Source organism: Schistocerca piceifrons, chromosome 4, assembly GCF_021461385.2.
Source record: "Schistocerca piceifrons isolate TAMUIC-IGC-003096 chromosome 4, iqSchPice1.1, whole genome shotgun sequence".
NCBI classification, from domain to species: Eukaryota; Metazoa; Arthropoda; class Insecta; order Orthoptera; family Acrididae; genus Schistocerca; species Schistocerca piceifrons.
In genome coordinates, this window is record NC_060141.1 from 220,964,203 (window position 1) to 220,992,111 (window position 27,909).

At 40.4% G+C, this 27,909-nt stretch overlaps 1 protein-coding gene across 2 annotated transcripts in view; it reads left to right on the top strand.

Annotated features, from left to right (window-relative positions):
- The window catches only part of LOC124794718, a 229,240-nt gene that overhangs the window by 33,333 nt on the left and 167,998 nt on the right, over window positions 1–27,909 (top strand). For both annotated transcript variants that reach the window (XM_047258303.1, XM_047258302.1), the window contains exons 8-10: window positions 5,091–5,306; window positions 5,411–5,503; window positions 27,236–27,331. In XM_047258303.1, the coding sequence (XP_047114259.1) occupies window positions 5,091–5,306; window positions 5,411–5,503; window positions 27,236–27,331 (405 nt within the window). The remainder of the gene's footprint in view (window positions 1–5,090; window positions 5,307–5,410; window positions 5,504–27,235; window positions 27,332–27,909) is intronic.

Sequence of the window (27,909 nt, forward strand, 5' to 3'; positions counted from 1 at the left end):
GAATTTATTTTTAAAAAGCAAAAATCCAGGAATAACGACAACAAATTGCCTCCAGAACTGAAAAGACTAAATTTCAATAACACAACTGGTAGCAAACACTTCAAAATGGCAACAGCATAAAATCACTTCCTTTTAGTAAAGAATATTAAATGAAGTAAAAATACATTTGCATTACAAACAGCAAAACATATGATCAAATGAATATGTAAAAAATTTCAACCATCAGCTATTGCCAGTAAATATCAAGATGCCATTGTCTTCAAAGTAGCCAAAATGACTGACAAATATGCTACAAATTTATGATGATATAGGAGGTGTCAGAGGCAGTGCCAGTAGCAATAATTCCTCCGTCTCTACTAACATAGGACGGCAGTTTGCCATTACCACAGTACTGGAAACCTTCATTAAAAATTTCAGTCATGGTACACAGGTATCTTTAACTAGACCACACTTAGCAAGAGATACAATCACCTATCCTGTAACACAGAGACAACTCATTAATTATTTAGCAAAAATTAAACATACTACAAACGCAGGAAAGTACGAACAGTAGGCATGTTGCTGTTGTTGTCTACAGTCCTGAGACTGGTTTGATGCAGCTCTCCATGCCACTCTATCCTGTGCAAGCTTCTTCATCTCCCAGTACTTACTGCAACCTATATCCTTCTGAATCTGCTTAGTGTATTCATCTCTTGGTCTCCCTCTATGATTTTTACCCTCCATGCTGCCCTCCAAAGCTAAATTTGTGATCCCTTGATGCCTCAAAACATGTCCTACCAACCGGTCCCTTCTTCTTGTCAAGTTGTGTCACAAACTCCTCTTCTCCCCAATTCTATTCAATACCTCCTCATTAGTTATGTTATCTACCCATCTAGTCTTCAGCATTCTTCTGAAGCACCACATTTTACCCCTGCCACCTTTAGAATTTGAAAGAGAGTATTCTAATCAACATTGTCAAAAGCTTTCTCTAAGTCTACAAATGCTAGAAATGTAGGTTTGCCTTTTCTTAATCTATTGTCTAAGATAAGTCGTAGCGTCAGTATTGCCTCACGTGTTCCAGCATTTCTACAGAATCCAAACTGATCTTCCCCGAGATCGGCTTCTACCAGTTTTTCCATTCGTCTGTAAAGAATTCGCATTAGTATTTTGCAGCTGTGACTTATTAAACTGATAGTTCGGTAATTTTCACATCTGTCAACACCTGCTGTCTTTGGGATTGGAATTATTATATTCTTCTTGAAGTCTGAGGGTATTTTTCCTGTCTCATACATTTTGCTCACCAGATGGTAGAGTTTTGTCAGGACAGGCTCTCCCAGGGCCGTTAGTAGTTCCAATGGAATGTTGTCTACTCCCGGGGCCTTGTTTCAACTCGGGTCTTTCAGTGCTCTGTCAAACTCTTCACGCAGTATCGTATCTCCCATTTCATCTTCATCTACATCCTCGTCCATTTCCATAATAATGTCCTCAAGTACATCACCCTTGTATAGATCCTCTATATACTCCTTCCACCTTTCTGCTTTCCCTTCTTTGCTTAGGACTGGGTTTCCATCTGAGCTCTTGATATTCATACAAGTGGCTCTCTTTACTCCAAAGGTCTCTTTAATTTTCCTGTAGGCAGTATCTATCTTACCCCTCGTGAGATAAGCCTCTAGCCATCCCTGCTTAGCCATTTTGTGCTTCCTGTCGAACTTATTTTTGAGACATTTGTATTTCTTTTTGCCTGCTTCATTTACGTTGTTTTTATAATTTCTCCTTTCATCAATTAAATTCAATATTTCTTCTGTTACCCAAGGATTTCTACTAGCCCTCGTCTTTTTACCTACTTGACCCTCTGCTGCCTTCACTACCCCATCCCTCAGAGCTACCCGTTCTTCTTCTACTGTATTTCTTTACCCCCATTCCTGTCAATTGTTCCCTTATGCTCTCTCTGAAACTGTATACAAGCTCTGGTTCTTTCAGTTTATCCAGGTCTCATCTCCTTAAATTCCCACCTTTTTGCAGTTTCTTCAGTTTTAATCTACAGTTCATAACCAATAGATTGTGGTCAGAGTCCACATCTGCCCCTGGAAATGTCTTACAATTTAAAACCTGGTTCCTAAATCTCTGTCTTACCATTATATAATCTATCTGAAACCTTTTAGTGTCTCCAGGCTTCTTCCATGTACACAATCTTCTTTTATGATTCTTGAACCAAGTGTTAAGTTATGCTCTGTGCAAAATTCTACCAGATGACTTCCTCTTTCATTCCTTATCCCCATTCCATATTCACCTACTACTTTTCCTTCTCTTCCTTTTCCCACAATCGAATTCCAGTCACCCATGACTATTAAATTTTTGTCTCCCTTCACTACCTGAATAATTTCTTTTATCTCATCATACATTTCTTTGTCATATGCAGAGCTAGTTGCCATACAAACTTGCACTACTGTTGTAGATGTGGGCTTTGTGTCTATCTTGGCCACAATAATGCGTTCACTATGCTGTTTGTAGTAGCTTACCTGCACTCCAACTTCCTTATTCATTATTAAACCTACTCCTGCATTACCCCTGTTTGATTTTGTGTTTATAACCCTGTATTCACCTGACCAAAAGTCTTGTTCCTCCTGCCACCGAACTTCGCTAATTCCCACTGTATCTAACTTTAACCTATCCATTTCTCTTCTTAAATTTTCTAGCCTACCTGCCTGATTAAGGGATCTGACATTCCGCGCTCTGATCCATAGAACGCCAGTTTTCTTTCTCCTGATAACGACGTCCTCTTGAGTAGTCCCCACCCGGAGATCCAAATGAACTATTTTACCTCCGGAATATTTTACCCAAGAGGACGCCATCATCATTTAACCATACAGTAAAGTTGCATGCCCTCGGGAAAAATTAAAGCTGTAGTTTCCCCTTGCTTTCAACCGTTCGCAGTAGCACCACAGCAAGGCTGTTTTGGTTAGTGTTACAAGACCAGATCAGTCAATCATCCAGACTGTTGCCCCTGCAACTACTGAAAAGGCTGCCGCCCCTCTTCAGGAACCACACGTTTGTCTGGCCTCTCAACAGATACCCTGCGTATGGTACGGCTATCTGTATCGTTGAGGCACACAAGCCTCCCCACTAACGGCAAGGTCCATGTTTCATGGGGGGGACGTTAGGCATAAAATTCTTCTTTTTTTTTGTGGAGGCAAACAATTTAGTAAACAGCTTGAACTCGGGATAGGTAACTGTAGACATGCCTCAGAAATACTGACTATAAAGTACAATTCGTAAATCAGAAGAATTACATCTGCATTCTATACCCTTAGATTGGTATAGTAGCAACCACAAGCCCACACACACTGACACAACTCAACTCAAGTAGTACCAGGCAAAACAATGGCCAACCAGGATACGAAGTCAAAATAGCCACCACGTGACACCGAGTGACGTGCACACTAATCAGATGCTAACCATGATTTCTCATAAAATTCAGCGCCCATTGACAAATGATTGCCTAGAGAGCACTGAAAGAAGGATGTAATGAAGATTACTCATAGTTGGAAACCCACGGGTATCATCCAGCCGATGCCACTGCGTCCAATACTTGCAAAGGTCAGACTGGACTCCAACCCGGCACCACAATGGACACGAACTGCTTGCAACTTCAATAGCAGAGGACACACCGAATGCTGTGCGTCCTGCCGAAATAGCTTTAAATGAGTAATGTTTACGGCTTCAACCAACACTCGGCCCCGCCAAACCCGCAGGGAGCGAAAGCACCATTTTTGCCAACAGACCACTGCAGGTGCTTGGGTACAACAACATGCTGCCACACTTGTGCTCTTCGCCACCTGCGCTACACTCTCCTCTTCTCTAGGTCACCGCAGCCCTTAACTACCTTCTCCTCCGACCTACCCTTGACTGGCGACAGTAATGCTCCATGTGCTCTTGCGGCCAGAGGGATTCCAAATCCGCGGGGATCACGCGAAATTAAATGCGGGTGCACGACACAGTATGTCCCCACTTATCTCTGTGCTGTGAGTATTTTATGATGATAAACTCAGATATTAGTCTCTAAACATGAATAGGTCTCACTATTATGTTAACAGACACATACGTGTGTACTACATAGGTATAAAAATTCAAACACATTCAGAGTGATGGAACAGATCAACTGATGGCAATAATGGACATTTTTGAATGTATCCTAAGCCCTTGTTCACGTGTATACCCAACAATTGTGTTGTAAAGGTAGGTTGAAGTATCACATTAGTGCAGTCATTTCCATTACCTCAACAAACAAAATTGCAAGTTTCTGCCTAGCAGTTGCTTTCCATTTGTGTCACGACACCAAGCTGTGATTGCAGCCCACCTTGACTTGTGGTCACAGCACATGCTGGGCCAACCATATCTGCTCTGTCCAATGTTTTCTATTCTTGCTTGCTCGTTCAATATGAATCCCAAGATTATTTATTCTTTTCTGTAACATGTATTATGGTAGTGAATTGGCCTCATTATAATGAGCTGTTTATATTTGTATTTTGTTAAGTTTTTGCCATAGGTATAACAAGTGTGAAGCTTTAATGTCAAATTATCATCATTCTCTTGTGAAAAACAGCTTGAGTTATCAATGTTTCATCAATCCATATTGAGCACCACACTTTATCATATTGTGTAATCAGATTCTTTGCATCACTAACTTGTTACATTGATTCCCTTCCCTGTTTATAGAGATAAGACCACATTCAGAAGTTGAATCCAACCCCTTGTAAGCAGCTTATGACATCCAATTTGCATGCTAGCAGCTATTTTCCTTCTGTAATTGATCTAAATTGCACCCCCTACGAAGAAGGTCGGCACCTTAGAGGCAGGCAGCAGCGAAACGACATGTTGCAATTTTGTAGATTTGCTCCATAGTTCACTATACTGGAGATGACATATTAATCATCAGTAAACAGGAATACATCTCAGCACACTGAAACGGCCGTCTGAAAAGATGAAAAATGGCTAAAATTCTGATGACTTTGTACTGTAGTTTTACTTGGATGAAGAGCAGTGCTTAACAGGCTTATGAAATTTCTGTACAAATGTCATTAATATGCATTACCATACTTTTTTTTTTCTAGGTTGTCAGGTCTGAATGCTCCCCTAAAGAAGAAGGACTTTCAGATGACACTTTCCAACCGAGAACCATAGATGGTCATTCAACCACAACTGGTGCCTCTGGTGTAGATGTATATAACCCTCAGCTCAACCATGTGACAGAATTTGCACTTTCAGAAATCAACAAAAAACTAAATGTAGCCCACACTCTTTTAAACCTGATTAATGTTCACACTGAGGTAAGTGCCTGCCCCATTTTAAATAAAGTAGTCTCTGATGATCAACATTTTTCATCACTTGAAATATGTTTCCCAAGACATGCTATATTTTCTTTCTCTTGTAGATCAATGATAATATCAACACGTACTTGACTCTTAAAATTGCACCATGTGTGGATGGAAATGAAGCAGGAGTCAGCTGCAGACCCCAGATTACAGTAAGTGCTGCTTGTATGCTTTTCTTTGATTAACAGTAATGTCAGATATTACTATTGTGCTGAAATTTATTGAACATTATTTTCAGTGAAAATGTATGTTCCCGTTTAACTACAGATTATATCAAATTGACGAGGATGTTGTTGTCATAACATTTTGAGTCTTCCTGTTGTTTCTAAAGATATATCAAACTTTGACACACACACACACACACACACACACACACACGCGCGCACACACCTGTGTGTGTGTGTGTGTGTGTGTGTGTGTATAGGCATGCGCGCGCGCTTGCAGTACTGTTCTGTTGATTTATTGTTCTAGAAATATTTATATATTTGTTTTGTTAGCTTGTTCTCATTCATACAGTAGAGGTGTTAAAAAAAAGAGACTAAAATTTGCTTTGCCATTACTGTTGATATTTTTGTGTGTATTCTGGTAGAGCATCTTGTTACTTCTCATTTCCCAACGCACTGTTGCTTGTGTGGTAGCCGTTACTTTTGCAAGAATCCGTCTTTGCAGTCTCTCTTTCTTCTGTCAAGTAGGCCATTGTTAAGCATTCAACTGGATATAAACATTTTGGGTCTTACCATTGCAGTATAGTGTTCTAGTTTTGTATTTATAAAGTTGCATTTTATATTTTTTGTTATTTGTTTTTTTGGAATTCAGAGACAAATTCAGAGACAACCCTGTATTTTCTGCTTTCAACAATTCACAGCTTCAAATTGCAGAATGAAAAGTGTCACATAAACATTGCAACTTTTGAGTACATAAAACCATACAAATTTATTAACAAAGTTGAGTGACGTGCTTGTCATTGCAGTGTTTGCTTTCTGTGATTATGTATGCAGTATGATACTACTTAGATGCCCTCCACTATTCTGCAGGCACACTCTTGTTCTTTAGACGAATTATTTCATAAATGTTTTGACATACTTGCACCTCCTAGTTCTGAAATTACTTTCTGAATCCCAACCTTGAGTTCTGGAAGTGATTGTGATATGTTGGTTTACACATGAGATTTCAAATACCACAGCAGAAAGAGGTGGTGTTAAATCACAAGATTTGGGTGGTCAATTCACATCACTGTTGTGGGAAATCATCTAGCCAGGGAGCCTCTCTCACAGCAAGTTGATGGTTGTAATCAATGTGTGACAGTTTGTGTCATCCTGTCGAAACAAAACCTCTTCAGCACTCACATGCTCCAACTCAGATCACAAAACTCTTTTTAACATTTTGTGGTATCATTCGCCATCCAATCTTAATCCACTTCTGATGCCATCTTTGAAGAAGCACAGACCAGTTACACCCCCAGCCCAAATGTCACATCCCAGTCACTCTTGTGGACGTAATGCCTTTTGTATAACTACTCAAGAGTTTCTTGTGCCCCAAATGCTTCAATTTTGCTTTTTCATAAAACCATTCCACAGAAAGTTCACTTCATTATTTTCCTGATGAACTTGTTGTGTGCTATTTGCTTCAGAAACACCCAGTGGGCAAATTCTTCGCATTTTACATGATTATTTGTCTTCAGTTATTGTGTCAATTGGATTTTATAAGTCGAAAATTGCAGATCTCCTTTCAGAATTCATTGCATGCTGGACCTTGGAATGTCCAGTAGTTGTGAACATTAGTGAATAGATTTCACCACACTTACAGCAATATTATTACGCATGGTGGTGATATTTTCCACAGAATGGCTAACATAAAGATTCCCTGGGGTTTTAATGTCCTCAACTGAACCGATTTTCTCAAATTTAGGAGGCATACTCAACACAGTCGACTCATTCGGTGCATTACGTTGACAAAAGATTCCATGAAGTAGTTTGCAAACAGTCTCTGCATAATATACACCATGTGTGTAATAAGTTTTTATAATGGCAATGAGCTGCTGCATCATGAAGCACGCCATAGTAACTACAAAGAGAACAGAAGCAAATTGTGCCAAGTTCAATGCTGCCAACTTACTAGAACAGAAATTGCAGCCGTTTCAAAAGTCACATTCCTTATGGGGCACTCTTTACCGTGTTTAAAGTAAACAGTACTCTAGAGAAAACAACAGTATTTATTGTAATATTCAATACAGCTGCCAGATAAATTTTTTTTGGAGTTCAACTGATTGCATCACATCCTATCAGTTATTTTATAGATCAGAGGGTTGAGCTTATGATTGTTGGTGCACCATAGACTGTAGATAGTAGATGAGGATCACGAGCCCATGACAGTCAGTCACCACATACAAGCACACTCCTGAAATATATAATTGTGCTATATACAGACCCATAGGTTGCCTACTGCCAGCCCCCCCCCCCCCCCTCTCTCTCCCCCCCCTCCCTCTCTCTCTCTCTCTCTCTCTCTCTCTCTCTCTCTCTCTCTCTCTCTCTCTCTCTCTCTCTCTCGCACACGCGCGCGCGCGCGCGCGCCCACACACACACACACACACACACACACACACACACACACACACACACACCTGAAGGAGGCAGGCTCTTCAAAAGATACTATGCTTTACTCATGAATGTCATCGTTTGGAGTAAAATGTTCTAAGAATTTCAACATGATGTACAATATAGTATTTTATACAATACTTTTTATTATATGTTTCATCTTCTGGTTACATAAATAGTGATGTTACAACTTTTGTCTTCAATGGTTTGTTTAAAAAGCAATAGAAAGGAGGAATAGTGAAATATTAGGAAACTAAATTACAAATAAAGCTAATTTCTACATGGAATTATATCTACTTGAATGCATTACTGAATAACTCTTCAACTGAATATGCCAGGTTAGGTGCTCATAATGTGAATATATTTGTATTTTCATCATGTCAGAACAGGAAAGAATGTTAAGAGCAAGAGATGAGAGAGAGAGGAGGGGGGGGGGATCAAAGTGTATGATTTGAAATCCATTGGGACTAGTATCTGTTATTAACTGCATAACAGTATAAAGTTGGTAACTAGTAATCACACACTTTAAGATGGCGCATTTGTGGAGTCCGCTGGGAGCAAAAGCTTTCTGTCGGCTCGTAGCATAGTGACTGCTGGGCCAAGTCAGGGCAAAAGAAATGAACGTGTAATGAGTTAATGCTTCGCAGATGTGACAGGAAAGTCAATGATGAACTGCTAGAGTGACCAGGTACAGCCTCTTCACTCATTTGTCTCAGTAGTAATAATAATAATAATAATACCACCACCACCCAATATGCACAACACCGCACATGAATCAACTCTATTTTCACAGTGGCTATTTTATCATTATGGGACACAATATTGTTATGCATCTAAGGTTAGCAATGAGAGTAAACATTCCATACTGGTCCGAAGTCAGCTGAATTTCAGCAGCCAGTAAAGGAACTCTTTAAAGTGTGTGAATAGTGTGTTACAGAATAAAGTTCGTGTCTCTTAAATCTTATTTTATTTTAATTTACTTATACAATCACAAACTAGGTGCAGTCATGTACAAACATAATACTGGTAATAAATGAAAGTCCATATGCTTCTGTTGTCATTTCCAGTATGAGCCCATCAAGTGCATGTAGTAGTTCTCCATCGTGTAAGCCAGTTGTTCTGCCTTTATTCTTTATTAATGTCCCTAAAATATCTAATGTTAATTAATGTGTATAAAATGTACAACATTTTTCTTGTAATATTCAGCAGTTTAATTGACCTGTCACTACGGCACTTACTTAATCTAAATAACTGTACATATTAGTAAATTCATGCTAAGTAGTTTCAGTTTTTTGTCATACAGAAGCTTAAACTAAAAATAGTACTACCAGGAGCTGTTAGTAAAATATTACTTTGATCAGAGACATAATTTTCTGAAGTAACCAAAAGATGTCAGTCGGCAGCATGGCGACTGATATGCTGTCCTTTTTCAGTATACAAATTGAAAAGTGTTTGTGCCAAAATGAAAACTGCGAAAATTGGAACAACAAGAAGCATAGTAGAAAGTAAATACATTAAATGAGTAATATATCATAAATATGCAAATAACAAAGTATAATAGCTAAACAAACCTGTTATTTTGCATAGCCAAGATGCATAATTGAAACTGCAGTTAATATACTAGCTGAAAATTATAATATGTATTACGCCAATTGATGATGGGTGAAAGCCCAAAACACATATTGGCATAAATAAAAATATGTGAAAAGAGCCTTGTAACGATATGTGAAAAGAGCCTTGTAACGGTATTTCTTAAAAATCATATAATCCACAGCCATGGATCTCAACAAACAATAAAATGGAGAAATTATTCTTAAAGCTCATCTTTTATCTCTCTCCTCCCTGTTTTATATTCTCTCTTTGTTGGGGTTCATTTTATGCTGCTTTACACTTGTCTAATAACAACTTCATTTAATAGTTCTTTCATATTGGGTGTTTAGTGCAAAACTGCAGCCTCTAGCTACCAGTTTGCTACTTGCAAATCACACTTGCTGGCTTTGTCGTCTGCTCTACTTTTAGTGTTTTTATGTAAAGATAATCTACACTCAGAACTAACAGAGACTAGCCACAGTTTATTCAACAAATTGAGATATGTTACAGAATGCTCCTTGGTTGTTACAGAATGCTCCTTGGAGCTGTGCAAACTGTAAGAAACAATCCAACCACAGTCCAGTTCACATATTGTTAGAGTTCAGCCAGTTACTAACAGATTCCGAAAAGGAAACTAATGGTGTCGGAAGAGGAAACACCAATAAATAGGGTTTACAGAGAGAACAAAAACAGTAGACCAATTGGCACAGAATGGCACTGTGACAGAATTAAAAGTGGTTCAGAGTGGCTCTGGACCAACTTATACACAGGATTCCGATAGCCCTGACCCTGTTAGAGGATGCTCTTGTGACTAGCACCATTTGGGTAGTGGCACCTTGGTAGCCAACAATGTCACATTAGCTACTTAATTTCTGTAGGCACATTGATGACAGGTGGCATCACTACATCCTGATCCCCAGCCACCCACCCACCCATCCACCCTCCCTCTCTCCCTCCCTCCCTCCCTCCCTCCCTCCCTCCCTCCCTCCTCACCAGCAGCAATGCCAGGCATGAAGAAGCCTACGGTAAGTGTTTTAGTGGAGCGCCACCAGAAAGGGTGCCAGGTCGGTGTCAGGTGTCATGGTGGAAGGCCAAAATGGGACGGAGCTAGGTGGAAGTTGCATGAGCCACCTTGTGACCAGAGGGTCTGTTGGGGGTAGAAAAGCAGGCAGCTGTTGAGCAGTGTGGTGGAGATGAAGCTGATTTTGGTAGTGCAGTATAAGCTTCTGGGCGGAGACCACGGCATACATATACATCATGGACTTGTAGCATGAGGAGATTATCCTGTGGATCCAAGTTGGGCAGCATCTGAGCTTGCAGGTCCACACAGGGGTACCCAGCCAGAAGCTTCAGCAATGATATGTGTTGGCAGTGGACACAGCAGAGGGTATGGTGAGAGTGATTGATCATGCAGCCAGCCAACTATAGAGGGTATTATGTGCAGACTTGGACATCATTTCCTTTTGGAGGTGAGTCTTAAAAATGCAGACAAAGCATTCAGCATGACTGTTAGGAGGGCGGGTGAAGGAGCATGGCACAAGGATGTTGAATCCCTTTATGGCCACAAAACTGTTTGGAGTCATGTGAAGTGAACGTTGTACAATTATATGATGCCCAAGGGCGTGTGGTGCCTTCAAGGGCAACAATTTTTTTTTCTGCTGCAATTGTAGTGGCAGTAAGGACCTGGAACATGCAGAACTCACAAGGGAAATGAGAAAAGGAATAAATCACAACCAACTGCTTGGAGCCCAGAAACGGGCCAGCAAAATCTACGTGGATACTCTCCCACAACTCCACAGCATCATGCCAAGGAGAGAGAACTGCTGTTAGGTACAGCTTGATGGTCCTGATAGGTGGAATTGTCATGAGCAAGGTCCACAATGTTGCAGTTGGAAACTGGTCAGAACATGTACTGTCTGCCAATCTTTTCATCCAGGGTGTGCTGAAGGGGCAGTGTGCAGAGGTGCAGCACTCACGGCCAAAGAGAGGGAGGAATCAGAACACAGCAGTAGCCCTCATCAGAATCCCACAACAGAACCCCTTGGTTTAGGTGAAGTTGATTTTGCCATGGCCAGTAGGGCCATCTGTGTTGCACAAAGTGAGTGAAGTGGCGTAATGTTTGATCATTATGATTGGTACCCATGATGTCATGTGATATTAAAGGGAAAGCTGGAATGGCTGTATCCTGATTACAGTTGAGCTGGAAATGCTCCAATTCACGTTGGTCAAAGGCTGGTCAGGTCACATGAGGACATGGGACAGCAGGACTGCCCAATAGGGGATGTTGTTGTTGTTGTTGTTGTTGTTGTTGTGGTCTTCAGTCCTGAGACTGGTTTGATGCAGCTCTCCATGCTACTCTATCCTGTGCAAGCTTCATCATCTCCCAATACCTACTGCAACCTACATCCTTCTGAATCTGCTTAGTGTATTCATCTCTTGGTCTCCCTCTACGATTTTTACCCTCCACCCTGCCCTCCAATGCTAAATTGGTGATCCCTTGATGCCTCAAAACATGTCCTACCAACCGATCCCTTCTTCTGGTCAAGTTGTGCCACAAACTCCTCTTCTCCCCAATCCTATTCAATACCTCCTCATTAGTTACGTGATCTACCCACCTTATCTTCAGCATTCTTCTGTAGCACCACATTTCGAAAGCTTCTATTCTCTTCTTGTCCAAACTGGTTATCGTCCATGTTTCACTTCCATACATGGCTACACTCCATACAAATACTTTCAGAAACGACTTCCTGACACTTAAATCTATACTCGATGTTAACAAATGTCTCTTCTTCAGAAACGATTTCCTTGGCATTGCCAGTCCACATTTTATATCCTCTCTACTTCGACAATAGGGGATAGAATAATGAAAATCAGACTAGTACAGCACCTAATGCTGGAGGTGTTGGGTGATTCTGTCTGGTAGCCAGTGCCTGGGTCCAAAGATGATGAACAAAAGTCGATGGTCTGTGACGAGATGAAATTTCTGTCCATAAAGGAATAATTTACATTTCTGGACCACATAGACAATAGTGAGGGCTTCCATTCTCCCATGTATGTTAAGAAAGGCTGCAGCAAAAAAATACCTCCACGGGTTGTATTCGAATCCTCTAGCTGCCAGCCTCTGTAGTTGGACCTCTGTTTGTCCATCTTTTCAGAGATGGTTGTGGGACTCGGCTGTTCAAAACAGGCTGTCAAATTAACCCTTTAACTGCTCTGGACGTGTTAATGCCCACGCCTTTGTACCTGTACCTGTCCCTGTGTGCTCTGAACGTGTTTACGCACGCCACCAGTCCTTCTACCTGGTTCTTTGAACATTCAGAGTACCAGGTAGAAGGACTGGTGGTGCACGTAAACACGTTCAGAGCACACAGGGACAGGTACAAAGGCACACACGTTAACACATCCAGAGCAGTTAAAGGGGTAAACACCTATCAGCCATCTAGTGTCTAAACTTATTTTATATGGCTACCAGTTTCGGCGATTTCCTACATCATCTTGATGCTTCTGACCAACATGTAGGAAGCTTCCACCTCAGTTCTGATCAAAACAGGGGCCAGCAATACTGGTATTTCTACAGCGATACATACAGCCACCATCTGATAGCAGAAATCTACTAATACCTGTATTGCTGGGCCCTGTTTTGATCAGAATTGAGGTGGAATCTTCCTACATGTCAGTCAGAGACCTGAAGACGGCATAATAAATTGCCGAAACTGGTAGCCAAATAAAATTAGTTTGGCAGCTAGACAGCTGAAAGTTGTTTAATTTGACATTATGGAGTTGGAGGTTGTGAAGCTGGTTTTCTGGAGTTGCATCTGTATCCAACATATTGTCAAATATTGTGGCACTAAGGAACACCTTTTAGTAATTCATGCATAAAACAGTGGAATCTGGCAGGAGCTGATGACTTTCTAAAAGGTAACCAATTCTAACAGCAGAGGCTATATAATGTAATTGGATAGATAAAAGATGTCCTCACCAAATGGCAGCAGGAGAACTCACGTATAAAGGTATAGAAATTTGCCAGGTTTCGGAGCCAGCTGCTCCTCCTCCTTGCAGGAGGATTGAAAGAGAAGTATAGATCAGTGAAGGAAAAGGACTGATGAGGTTTAGGAAATGGGGAACGTTTGGAAGAGTCACCCAGAACTCCAGGTCATGGGAGACTTACAGGACGAGATGAGAAGGAAAGAATGATTGCTGGTGACTGCACCAGATGACAGTTGAAGACCTAAGAGCTTAAATGTACAAGATAAGGTAATATGCAAGACAGAGATTAATGACAAAATATCATGCTCATGTTAACAAGATTGGAAAGCCAAGTGCATTGTATATTATGTGATCAAAAGTATCCAGACACCGCCAAAAACATATGTTTTTCGTATTAGGTGCATTGTGCTGCCACCTACTGCCAGGTTCTCCATATCAGCGACCTCAGTAATCATTAGACATCGTGAGAGAGCAGAGTGGGGCGCTCTGCAGAACTCACGGACTTCGAATGTGGTCAGGTGATTGAGTGTCACTTGTCATACGTCTGTATGTGAGATTTCCACCCTCCTAAACATCCCTATGTCAACTTTTTCTGATGCGATAGTGAAGTGGAAAAATGAAGGGACATGTACAGCACAAAAGCATACAGGTCGACTTTGTATGTTGACTGACAGAGACCGCTGACAGTTGAAGAGGGTCATAATGTGTAATAGGCAGACATCTATCGCGACCGTCGCACAGGAATTCCAAACTGCCTCAGGATCCACTGCAAGTACTATGACAGTTAGGCGGAAGGTGATAAAACTTGGATTTCATTATCATGCTCATAAGCCACACATCATGCTGGTAAATGCCAAATGATGCCTCGCTTGGTGTAAAGAGTGTAAACATTGGACAATTAATCAGTGGAAAAACACTGTGTGGGGTGACAAATCATAGTACACAATATGGCGATCTGATGGCAGGGCATCGGTATGGCGAATGCCTGGTGAACGTCACCTGCCAGCGTATGTAGTGGCAACAGTAAAATTCAGAGATGGTGGTGGTACGGTGTGCTCATGTTTTTCATGGAGGGGCCTTGCACCCCTTGTTATTTTGCATGGCACAATCATAGCACAGGCCTACATTGATGTTTTAAACACCTTCTTGCTTCCTGCTGTTGAAGAGCAATTCGGGGATGGCGATTGCATCTTTCAACACAATTGAACACCTGTTCATAATGCACGGCCTGTGGCGGAGAGGTTACATGACAATAACATCCTTGTAATGGACTGGCCTCCACAGAGTTCTGACCTAAATCCTATAGAACACCTTTGGGATGTTTTGGAACGCAGATTTCATGCCAGGCCTCACTGACCGATATCGATACCTCATCTCAGTGCAGCACTCCATGAAGCATGAAGAATGGGCTGTCATTCCCCAAGAAACCTTCCAGCACCTGACTGAATGTACGCTTGTGAGAGTGGAAGCTGTCATCAAGGGTAAGGGTGGGCCAACACCATATTGAATTCCAGCATTACTGATGGAAGGTGTCACGAACTTGTTTGTCTTTTCAGCCGGGTGTCCAGGTACTTTTGATCATATAGTGTATGTGGTAGATGTGGACGGAATTGACAGGTCAGGAAATTAAAAATATAGAAAACTAAAAGGGAGTGAAGCAAGGAATAGTTACTGAGAAAAAATGCTGATACTGAAGAAGTTAACATATATTAAGCCGAGATGGGTAGCAAGAACCATGGGTTATGTAACACCTATTCCCACCTGTGTTCTGAGGAACTGGTGGCCGGGTGGAAGAATCCAAATGGCACATGTGCTGAAACAGGCACCGAGTTCACAGCTTTCATGTTGTAGAGCGTGCTCTGCAACAGGGTATTGTGTTGCCAGTATACACGTTTGGCGCCAGTATACACCCTTGCCTATGCCAGTTCATCCTAGATGATAACTTGGTGGTAGTCATGACAGTGTAAAAAGGTCAATCATTGTCAACTAACAGCTGGTACACAACATGTTGTTCCACAGGTGGCTCTCCCTTTCATAGTGTACGTTTTGACAGTTGCACGGGTGGTATAGATGATGGTAGGAGGGTGTATAGGGCAAGTCTTGCAGTGGAGATGGTCACAGGGTTAGAAGCCATAGGGTAAGAAATTGGATGCAGAAGGAGCATAGGTGCTGACAAGGATACTGTTGAGATTGGGATGGCAGCAAAAAGCTATTATAGGTGTGGTGGGCAAAATGTCTGACACAGTGGACCTCATTTAAGGGCGTTATTTTAGAAAGTAAAGCCTCATTAAAGTAGCTGATCAGAAAATTCAAGAAAAAAGGTACAAATAAAAATTTTCTGCATACTATGACCATAAGGCAAAATCATTAAATGAATCTAAATATCAATAAATATGTGCACAAATCTATTTCTAGCAATGTAAACAAGACAATAATTACCTTTACTGAGATGGTTCCTCTGAAAGGGCACGGCCGACTTCCTTCCCAATCCTTCCCTAATCCGATGAGACCGATGACCACGCTGTCTGGTCTCCTTCCCCACACCAACCAACCAACCAACCAACCTTTACTGAGCTTAGCTATTGCAGAAGGGGAAAAACATGAAACAACCAAAACCAAGACACAATGCACAATTGAAACAATTAAGTGATATCTCATGCATTAGGTGCCAAAAGTGAGCCTATTGGCACCAAACAGTTAGTACAAGTGACGCTAGTTCACAGTGCCATGCAGATGTGGGACTTTCATATCCCTGTGAACTTGGTGAGGTAAATTTCTATTAGGTACACAGATGTTCCACTGATCATGAAAGGATGAAGTTCCACATAAAACAGCAACAAGTGAAGTGATCATACTTGATCAGAGATGAGTACATATCACAGTCCGTAAGAATGTCAGTCCAGTAATTTCCGAAGGTGAGTATACATTCAGTATTCATAAAGCGCTGAGTCCTGGGAAGATTGAAGGTAGCTGCTAGGCAGTGTCACGGTGCGGCATAGTCTTGGCGTGAACCCTCCTACAGATGGGCCATCAAAGGCAGCTGGCACGAGTAGCCTAGAACTGAGCTGTGACTGCAACTGCCTGCTGGAGGTTTGAGCCATGACGGAAGTATGCAGCAGGTAGAGGAATATTTGTGGGTGCTTGATGCCCACATGACTCAAGGACACAAGCTAGTTCATTCGATAGCAGCACATTGCTGCTTCATACTTGCCTATGAACAATGAAGGTGGTCCCTGCCTCATGTGGCAGTGTACTAGTAAGCCACTTAAACTGTCTCCAAGCAGAGGAGCCCCTGCATATCAAGGGCAGCCAGCAGGGCACAGACGTTGTGCTGGCAGCAGGAGTGGCCAACAAAAGGCCAGATGCTAGTCAAAGGGTTTGAGATGTGGTATGACAGAAGGATGCTGAAAATTAACTAGACTGTGCAATAATGAATTAGGAGATTCTCTACAGAATCAGTCAGGAAAAGGAGTGCATGGAATGCACTGACTGGAAAGAGGGACAGGATGAGAAGACATGTTTTAAGACATCAGGGAATAACCTCCATGGTACCAGAGGCAGCCCTACAGAACATAAACAAGTGCGACTCGGAAATGCTAAGATAAAGAGGTTCGCACAGGATGAAGTAGTTGTGGCAGAATAATACAGCGCTTTATGATAATCACCCAACTTCAACAAAAAGCATAGCATGATGTTGGGTCATTATGTTCAAGTCTATTTTGCTGTTTATAGAAGTCGGGTGATGACCAGGAAGTATTGTACTCATCTGTACATGGATGTTACTCTGAAACATTTTCTTTTGATTGGATATGTATCTCTTTGATTTTTAACTGGCTGTTATATATTTTGTTGTTAATGTATACTGTTCTTGTGCTGTTAAAACTAAGGTAATGACTTTCATAAGAAAGGAACCAGCCAGATCAACAATCAGTATATATGATAAAATGTTGAAGGTAATGTCTCATTTCCAGTACACATACATATGAAGACAAGGGTGTAACAAATAATATGAGGGCAACAACAAGAATCTTCAAAGGTAAAGAGAAGAAAGAGATGGAAATGAAATTTTGTAAAGTAATGGCTGTTCGCACCTTACTGAAAACAACAGAATGTTGGCTCTGACAAAGAAATAAATAAAGGAAGAAAGGTCTTAGGTAATTGGAAACAGTAGAAATAAAGGTCCACCCATTTGTAAGAGGGTGCAGCAGACAAGATAAATTCAGTAACATCTTCATAAAGGCAGAACTGTTTGTGAAACAGATTTAGAGGAAGCTCTGTAAAATAAAAATGAATGCAAGGAGCATGTTCTGAGTGTGTCAGAAACAAAGGTCCCAAAGCACACCTTACATTATGAATCTTTCAGGAGACAATCAGTGGGAATACCAAGGACAAGATGGGGAAACTGAAACAGGTGCATTTTATGCTAACCTGGGAAGGTGGATGAAGAAGAAAATAAAACTATATTAAGTCTGTGAAACATGAGTTTCTCCAAGCATATAAAATGTTCAAATAATTTACAGGCAAGAATGCAGCTGGGTGATGTCTTTCACAACCACCGATCTAATGAAATATGCATGCCAGAATTTCTGTGTTGTTAAATTTCATAGGATGACCAATGCCAAGGCAATGTTTTGCAGTAACAGATTTGCTCAGCTTTTGAAGTCTGGTTTTTATGTTCAACATACCAGTCCCTCACCTCCCCCTCCTCCCTCTCTCCCTCCTCTCCCCCCTGCCCCCCTTCCCTGTTCCCCCCTTCTCGTCCCCTTATGATTTGACCAGTGTATCACAGTATCACATACCACCTCAGGGGATATGGTAGGCAACTGCCATTAGTTACACATCCCAAAAGGGCTCTAATCTTAAATGGTGGTTGGAAAATGCACGTAACACAGTGTTTCCACAGAATATGACCATTACTGTTGGAAATGCTACCTACTGTAATGCATCACTTTTCTTCCCCACTACGGGTTTTGTTATTTTAAATTTATTCAAAAGAGTAAAAATGGTATTGAAGAAAGGGTACATAACATGGAGGACCAGAAAAGAAAACATGTAAGCTAGTCATAAAACTGAAAATAAGATATTGGTTTTCTTAGTCTTTTCCTAGGAATTTACTTTCTCATGCAAGAATTAGCTTCAGGCTAAGCAGTTGTCTCTAATATCAAAATATCAATTTCAGTCAAGGAGGCTGCTTGAATTTAAATGCTTTACCACACTGTGTAAGGAAAAAAGGCCATAGACTTCGGTGCCACCTCATTGTTTCTGCCACTCACCTGATTCATTGCTGGTCAGTAGTGGAATGCATAACTAACGTGTCTTTCACTGTAACTGTTCTGGCAAAAAGTGACTTTGAGGTGGGCTAACTCATCTGACAAACTGACAGGGTCAGAGATGATGTGGGCCCTATGGACCAGGGTGTGAAAGCTGAGGCCTGAAAATACAAATCAGTGCGAGGTGGCTTCCTGTAAACAGCACGTCTGAACATATTATTAGCCTCCCTCTTGACCAACACCTTAAGGAAGGGAAAGCAGCTATCCTTTTCCACCTCAATATGAGGCAAATTTTCGGGTGGAGTTAATTTTGAAAAGCTGTTTAAATTCTCATTTCTATGAGGCCAAACAACAAAAGTATCATCTGCATTTCTGAAAAAGCTCCTTGGTTTGCAAAGCTGCTGACTTCAGGGTACGTTCCTCAAAATCTTCCATAAACAGATAGGTAATAATAGATAACAATGGCCTACCCCTTGCAACTTCATTTGTCTGTCCATAGAACCTGTCATTGAATGAAAAGTAAATGGAAGTCAACAAACGTCAAAATAGGTTAATCAATTCAGCACAAAACCTAACTCCAATTAACTGTAATGAGTCAGACAGAAGAACATGAGTGAAGATGGACACCACATAAAAACTGACTTAAATATTATAGTCACTCAAACACAGTCCCTTTAATCAACATAAGTGATCTTCTGAGTTCTTAATGTGATGTGCACACTAAACTATTAGTGGGCTCAACAGAGTAGCAATGTATTTTGTTATATGGTAGCACCTGTGCTACTGACAGTAGGTGTAAGAGGAATCCCTTCCTTGTGAATCTTCAGAAGACCATACAATCTAGACACTCCCAACTCTTTTTGTCCAGTCGGCATTGAGTATATGATATACTGGCTCAGACAGTAAACACACCATCTTTTTATTTATTTTATTAATCCATTTAGATTTTTTTGCGTGGGGTCATCGATATGACAGCATTTGCAAATGTCAATTACATACAGAGCTTACAATTAGTATTATAGGTAGCAATTACAATGATCCAACAATGGAAACTCCATGTTAGAATATTGACAAAGTTAGGAAAAAATGATTGCATTAAAAATGACACATTAAGTTGCAGGCAAACACAATTAAGACACTTCCACATTAACTTTCGGCCACAGCCTTCATCGGGGGAGGGGGGGGGGGGGGGGGGAGGAAACCATAGGCACACATTCATTCACATAAACGACTACGGACCTTGCCATTGGTGGGTAGGCTTGCGTGCCTCAGCGATACAGATAGCCGTACCGTAGGTGCAACCACATCGGAGGAGTCTCTGTTGAGAGGCCAGACAAACATGTGGTTCCTGAAGAGGGGCAGCAGCCTTTTCAGTAGGTGCAGGGGCAACAGTCTGACTGATGATTGAATGATCTGGCCTTGTAACACTAACCAAAATGGCCTTGCTGTGCTGGTACTGCGAATGGCTGCAAGCAAGAGGGAAACTACAGCTGTAATTTTTCCTGAGGGCATTTAGCTTTACTTTTTGGTTAAATGACGATGACGTCCTCTTGTGTAAAATATTCTGGAGATAAAATAGTTCCCACTCGGATCTCCGGGCGGAGACTACACAGGAGGTCGTCGTTATCAGGAGAAAGAAAACTGGCATTCTACGGATCGGAGTGTGGAATGTCACATCCCTTAATCGGGCAGGTCGGTTAGAAAATTTAAAAATGGAAATGGATAGGTTAAAGTTAGATATAGTGGGAATTAGTAAAGTTCGATGGCAGGAAGAACAAGACTTCTGGTCAGGTGAATACAGGGTTATAAATACAAAATCAAATAGGGGTCATGCCGGAGTAGGTTTAAAAATGAATAAAAAAATAGGAGTGCGGGTAAGCTACTACAAACAGCATAGTGAATGCATTATTGTGGCCAAGATAGACACAAAGCCCATGCCTACCACAGTAGTACAAGTTTATATGCCAATTAGCTCTGCAGATGACAAAGACATTGATGAAATGTATGGTGAGATAAAAGAAGTTATTCAGATAGTGAAGGGAGACGAAAATGTAAAGCTCATGGGTGACTGGAATTTGATAGTAGGAAAAGGAAGAGAAGGAAACGTAGTAGATGAATATGGAATGGGGGTAAGAAATGAAAGAGAAAGCCGCCTGGTAGAATTTTGCACAGAGCATAACTTAATCATAGCTAACACTTGGTTCAAGAATCATGAAAGAAGGTTATATACATGGAAGAGGCCTGGAGATACTAGAAGGTTGCAGATAGATTATGCAATGGTAAGACAGAGATTTAGGAACCAGGTTTTAAATTGTAAGACATTTCCAGGGGCAGATGTGGACTCTGACCACAATTTATTGGTTATGAACTGTAGATCAAAAATGAAGAAACTGCAAAAAGGTGGGAATTTAAGGAGATGGAACCTGGATAGACTGACAGAACCAGAGTTTGTACAGAGTTTCAGGGAGAGCATAAGGGAACAATTGGCAGGAATGGGGGAGAGAAATACAGTAGAAGAAGAATGGGTAGCTCTGAGGGATGAAGTAGTGAAGTCAGCAGAGAATCAAGTAGGTAAAAAGATGAGGGCTGGTAGAAATCCTTGGGTAACAGAAGAAATATTGAATTTAATTGATGAAAGGAGAAAATATAAAAATGCAGAAAAAGAAGCAGGCAAAAAGGAATACAAACATCTAAAAAATGAGATCGACAGGAAGTGCAAAATGGCTAAACAGGGATGGCTAGAGGACAAATGAAAGGATGTAGAGGCTTATCTCACTAGGGGTAAGATAGATACTGCCCACAGTAAAATTAAAGAGACCTTTGGAGAAAAGAGAACCACTTGTATGAATATAAAGAGCTCAGATGGAAACCCAGTTCTAAGCAAAGAAGGGAAAGCAGAAAGGTGGAAGGAGTATATAGAGGGTCTATACAAGAGTGATGTACTTGAGGACAGTATTATGGGAATGGAAGAGGATGTAGATGAAGATGATATGAGAGATATGATACTGCACAAAGAGTTTAACAGAGCACTGAAAGACCTGCGTCGAAACAAGGCCGCGGGAGTACCCAACATTCCATTAGAACTACTGACAGCCTTGGGAGAGCCAGCCCTGACAAAACTCTACCATTTGGTGAGCAAGATGTATGAGACAGGCGAAATACCCTCAGACTTCAAGAAGAATATAATAATTCCAATCCCAAAGACAGCAGGTGTTGACAGATGTGAAAATTACCGAACTATCAGTTTAATAAGTCACAGCTGCAAAATACTAATGCGAATTCTTTAGAGACGAATGGAAAAACTGGTAGAAGCCGATCTCAGGGAAGATCAGTTAAGATTCTTTATAAATACTGGAACACGTGAGGCAATAGTGACCTTACGACTTATCTTAGAAGAAAGATTAACAAAACGCAAACCTACATTTCTAGCATTTGTAGACTTAGAGAAAGCTTTTGACAATGTTGCCTGGAATAGTCTCTTTCAAATTCTGAAGGTGGCAGGGATAAAATACAGGGAGATGTTATTCAATGTGTATATTGAGCAAGCAGTAAAGGAAACAAAAGAAAAATTTGGAGTAGGTATTAAAATCCATGGAGAAGAAATGAAAACTTTGAGGTTCGCTGATGACCTTGTAATTCTGTCAGAGAGGGCAAAGGACTTGGGAGAGCAGTTGAACGGAATGGACAGTGTCTTGAAAGGAGGATATAAGATGAACATCAACAAAAGCAAAACGAGGATAGTGAAATGTAGTGGAATTAAGTCAGGTGATGCTGAGTGAATTAGATTAGGAAATGAGACACTTAAAGTAGTAAAGGAGTTTTGCTATTTGGGCAGCAAAATAACTGATGATGGTTGAAGTAGACAGGATATAAAATGTAGACTGGCAATGCCAAGGAAAGCCTTTCCGGAAAGAGAAATTTGCTAACATCGAGTATAGATTTAAGTGTCAGGAAGTCGTTTCTGAAAGTATTTGTATGGAGTGTAGCCATGTATGGAAGTGAAATGCGGACAATAAATAGTTTGGACAAGAAGAGAATAGAAGCTTTCAAAATGTGGTGCTACAGAAGAATGCTGAAGATTAGATGGGTAGATCCATAACTAGTGAGGAGGTATTGAATAGAATTGGGGAGAAGAGGAGTTTGTGGCACGACTTGACAAGAAGAAGGGACCGGTTGGTAGGACATGTTCTGTGGCATCAAGGGATCACCAATTTAGTACTGGAGGGCAGCGTGGAGGGTAAAAATCGCAGAGGGAGACAAAGAGGTGAATACACTAAGCAGATTCATAAGGATGTAGGTTGCAGTAGGTACTGGGAGATGAAGAAGTTGGCACAGGATACAGTAGCATGGAGAGCTGCATCAAACCAGTCTCTGGACTGAAGACCACAACAACAACAAGAACAAGCAAGCGCACCTTGTGCACACGTGACCACTGTCCTTGGCAGTTGGAACCAGCGTGTGTTCTGGTCTGAGCTGCCGGAGATGGCGGTCGTGCGTGCATGAGGTGCGCTTGCTTATGTGTATGAATGTTTATGTGTATCTCTTTCTTTATCTGACAAAGGCTGTGCCCAAAAGCTAATGTGCAAGTTTCTTTTTAATTGTGCCTGTGTACAACTAACACATCATTTTTACTGTAAGTAGCAGTCTATCTTTTTCTTACATTCTTGAAATTACAGTGTTCAATAATTATTGTCAAAGCACATTACAATCTTCACACATATTAGGAGAGTGAGAATCATTAATTTGCCATGTATCATAAATTCTGTACTTCATAAAATAATATTCTTGGTGTATAAAACCACTTGAAATTGCTATTGTCTACCCTGCATATACATTGATTGTTACAATACGTCAGAGGTCCCTAATAAATGTTTACTACTTTGGAAGTTTGTTAAGTGAATACAGACACCTTTCATCCGATTTTTTATTTTTTTTTATTTGAACTGTTTTTTATTACTGGAACAAAAATTGTTTTCAGGGATTCTTGCAGTTTATTAGGATATTAGCCCATTAATGTACGGACTCTGTTCAGTCATTTTTAATTTAGTTTATTGCCTGAAGTAGTTACCATTGGACGTGGGATTGTGATCACATACATCACTACATTTAATTACTTCAGTTTTCTGGCAAACAAAAAAGAAATTAATTTATAGAGGTACCAATAGTAGATGGCAAAGTATTTGTGTTCTATGAAAACTTCATGGCAAGAATCTTTGTTGCCCAGTACATGTGTAATCCTTAGTCCTCATTTTTGTGGCAGCAGTAATTTGTTTGTTAAGGTGTATATCTGCAGCGCAACCCCATATTTCTATGCAGTAGATAAGACAGTGATGTATTGTGCTGTAATTTACAATTATCCGGCTATGGTTGGGCACCATTTTGGACAGCTGGCTAAGAAAATACAGGCCGTTACTGATTTTATTATACACAGCATTAATATAATATTGTTAATCCACTGGAGGTTTGAATCTAGTTGAACACCTAGGAATTTACAGAGGTTTGCTTCCGCCACCACTGGCACAGATGCCATTTATGCATGAGTGCTCTGAGCTGCCAGTTTCAAATCTTAGCATCTGAGAGATTTACTTACATTGATCTTTATGTGTTGAGCTTGGAAATTTGAACTTAATTATTGTATCCCATTAGTTGCTGAAAATTCCACTTCCTCACAGTCTTTGCCATAGTATGAAACTGTCTCATCTTCAGAATAATTTGCTTTGTGAGGGTTGAAGGGTTTACCATGTCATTAATATATGCTAGAAAAAGGAAAGAGACAAGAATTGAGCCTTGGAGGACTCCTTGTATCACTGTTTCACTTGTGGATTTGAAAGCTGAAACCTTATCAGTTTGATGCCTAAGTTTGATTCTGGAAATAATCCCATTTTCCCACCATAGCTGTGGCATTGCCCTTGTTCACAGGAAGGGGATCAGTATCGGGATCCATCCTAAGTGAATGCAAAGCAGCCCTGTCAGCTGCTGTAATATTATTCTTGGGTGAAGATGCCCCAGTCAGCACAAGACATGTTTCTTTCATAACCTCCTTGGCAACGTCAGAAGCTAGTTCAAAAACACCATCAGAACTTACAAAATCAACATCTTATAAATGCTTGAGTATCAGTGCAAAGTTTAAATCTGTTGACAACATGGATAAAACTGCATTGTCCCAAGCTTTCTCCATGAGATTTATCACAGAACATCAAGATGTGATATTACACTCCAAGCTGCGAAATGTTGAAACATAGCTGAATGCCAGGCAGTTATGGAATAAAATTCCTATTCAAACTAGGACCAAGAAGCTCTATCCAGGCAACCTTCAAATGAAGCCCAAAATAATTTCTTGGAAACAAAATCCAACTGTTGGTGAGTGAAAAAGATCCTTTCATGAACAGTAGCCAAGCTAGCGCATTGGTTGATGTGATGAGCAGCAGGAGAATTAATATAATATTAAATCAGCCGAGAAGGGCTGCTTTGTGTTCACTCAAGGTGGATCCTGATATTATTATCTCGCCTGTGGGCAAGAGCAGTGCTGTATGGTAGTGTTGGACAAGCAAGATTACATTCAAATGATGCAATGTTTACTATTTGATCCAAAGTATTGCAGTCTTTGTGCTGACTTGACAAAAAGGGTTGATAGGAAGACTTGACAATCTCCTGAAGGAAAGTTTCTTGTCGCAAGAGACTATCAAGAATCTTAACCTTGTAGCACATCGTCAGTAACATTGTTGCACTGAGACACCATGTAGCAAAATACCTTGCTACTCTGTTGAACCCACTAATAGTTTGCTGCATGCATCACATTAACAACTCCGCATATTTCTTATGTCAATTAGAGGGTCTGAATTTGAGTTTACTGTGATATTTAAGTAAGTTTTGATGTTGTCTCTATCTTTGTTCATGTTCCTCTGTCATATTTATTATATTTAATTGAGGTTAGGTTTGATGTTGAATTGAATAACCTATTTTGACATGGATTGCCTTTCATTTACTTTTTATCTAGTGATCCATTCTATCAACAGATAGGTGATATTGCGGCAGGGAGCCCTTTTTCACCTCTTATTGCCAATTTGTTTATGGAAGATATCAAAGAATCTTCATCTCAGACCTTGAAAGTTTTTCAGCTGAGTTAGTCCACATCGAAGTCACCTTTTGCCAGAATGGTTATAATGAAAGACAGATCATAAGTGTGGGCTGTCAACCAACTGTGAATTGTTGTAAGAAAATAAAATGCCTCCAACTGTCCTTATGATATTATTTATTGTGTAGCTATCAGTTTTGGCAGTGCAATGCGCCATCTTCAGGCCTTAGTTGATGCCGAAGAGGTTATCACCACCATATATATGATGCACAGTTGACGGTTGACAGTTGATGGTTGGAGAGACGATATCACAGCTACAGCTAGTCTGTGTAAACCAGTTATGTTGGCCACTGGTGCATCATATATATGGATCGTGATAATCCGTTCAGTGTCAACTAAGGCCTGAAGATGGTGCATTGCAGTGCCAAAACTGGTAGCTGCACAATAAATAAGATCATGTGTTTCACTTTCTTACAGTAGTGAATGGCCATGGTCACCCAGACATCCAGTCAAAAGGATGGACATACAAAAACTGTGAACTTGGTGAGCAATAGAAATAACAAGGTGGTACCTAAATTGATGACCTTTTTGCCTTATGTAGATAGCATTTCCAACAGGATTGGTCATATTCTGTGGACATCTTGTGAAGTGTGGTTTTCAGTGACTGTCTAAGATTGGGATTCTCTTATGGTCTATAGAGGAGGTTGTCTACCTTAACCTGTGCATAGGATGTCATGCATTAGTCAGACTATAAGGACTGTGGAGAACCACTGTATTGAGCATAAGTTTCACACACCCTTAAAACAACTGAGCAAATCTGCTATTGCACAATGTTGGTTTGGCATCAGTCATTCTGTGGAATAAAACAACATAAGAGATTCTGGCATACACTTCCTGCTATTAGGTTTGTGCTATTAAGGAAGCAGTTGAGATTAAATTATCAAATGACTGTAAAAATATAGTCAGAGGTTTTTGCTTAAATTCTACATGGAATCCTGCTCTTTGCCTAGTGAAACAACAGAAGGAGAGAGCGAATGCGACTTGTTCACCAATTGGTAATTAATATTCATTACCGATAACTTCCGCCATTGGTCATCTTTGCTTGTGAGAAGGCAATAGTATTTATGGTTTATGCATTGTGTCTCTGTGAAAGCCCTGCATACCAAGGTTTTAAATTTCCTTACACAGCAATCTCAGGTTGCATTTGTACCTTGAAAATATCGGGGTCGAAGACGTCACCCAACTGCATTTTTGTAAATTGTTTGATGCAACAAGTCTTATTAAATATTGTCTTTTTTTCCTGTTTTGCTATGTTTAACCATTCTTACATGTAAGATAGTGACAAGAAATGTGCTCTTCATGTTCCAGGAAGCAAAAATTTGTAAATCTGAGGTATCTGAAGGAATTGTGCAGCCATCATTGGAACTTCAAAATTTCTCATGCAGTGGTTTGCCAGATAAACAGGTAAATGCTTTGAAACATAATTTCATTAATTGCGTTGGAATTAATAATAATATCTAGGTTGAAATACAGAGTTTTCGTAAACTATGCTAGTATTGAATGATCACACAATAAGCAGGTGAAAGATGATGATAACTAGGATCCACTTGTAATAAAATTTATCTTAAGTGCCTGTTCGGTGTCTGATGTTCCTGTGTAAATACTTTAATTTAGATACTGTCTGCACATCTGTTTAAATGTGTTTTGTATTTCTTTAAGTGATCCAGTGTACAGTCACGGGACTCAACCATTAACATGGATAATTTCATATTTCAGAGTTTTAAATATGCCTCCTTGGTTCAAAGAATACATGAAAGGTGAGCCACTGTGGGCTGCTCATACCTATAAATCCACAGGTAGCAACAGACACAGTCTGTTGTGATTAAAGCCCTTCTAGCGTGTTATTTATTTTATACATGACATGCCACTTTAAATATTTAAATTCTGATGAAGAATCTCTTAGAAGTGTTGAAATCTGGTCAAAAAGATTAAAAATTGTGACCGAGGGCTTATTTAGTTCAACTTTAATTTCATATTTGCGT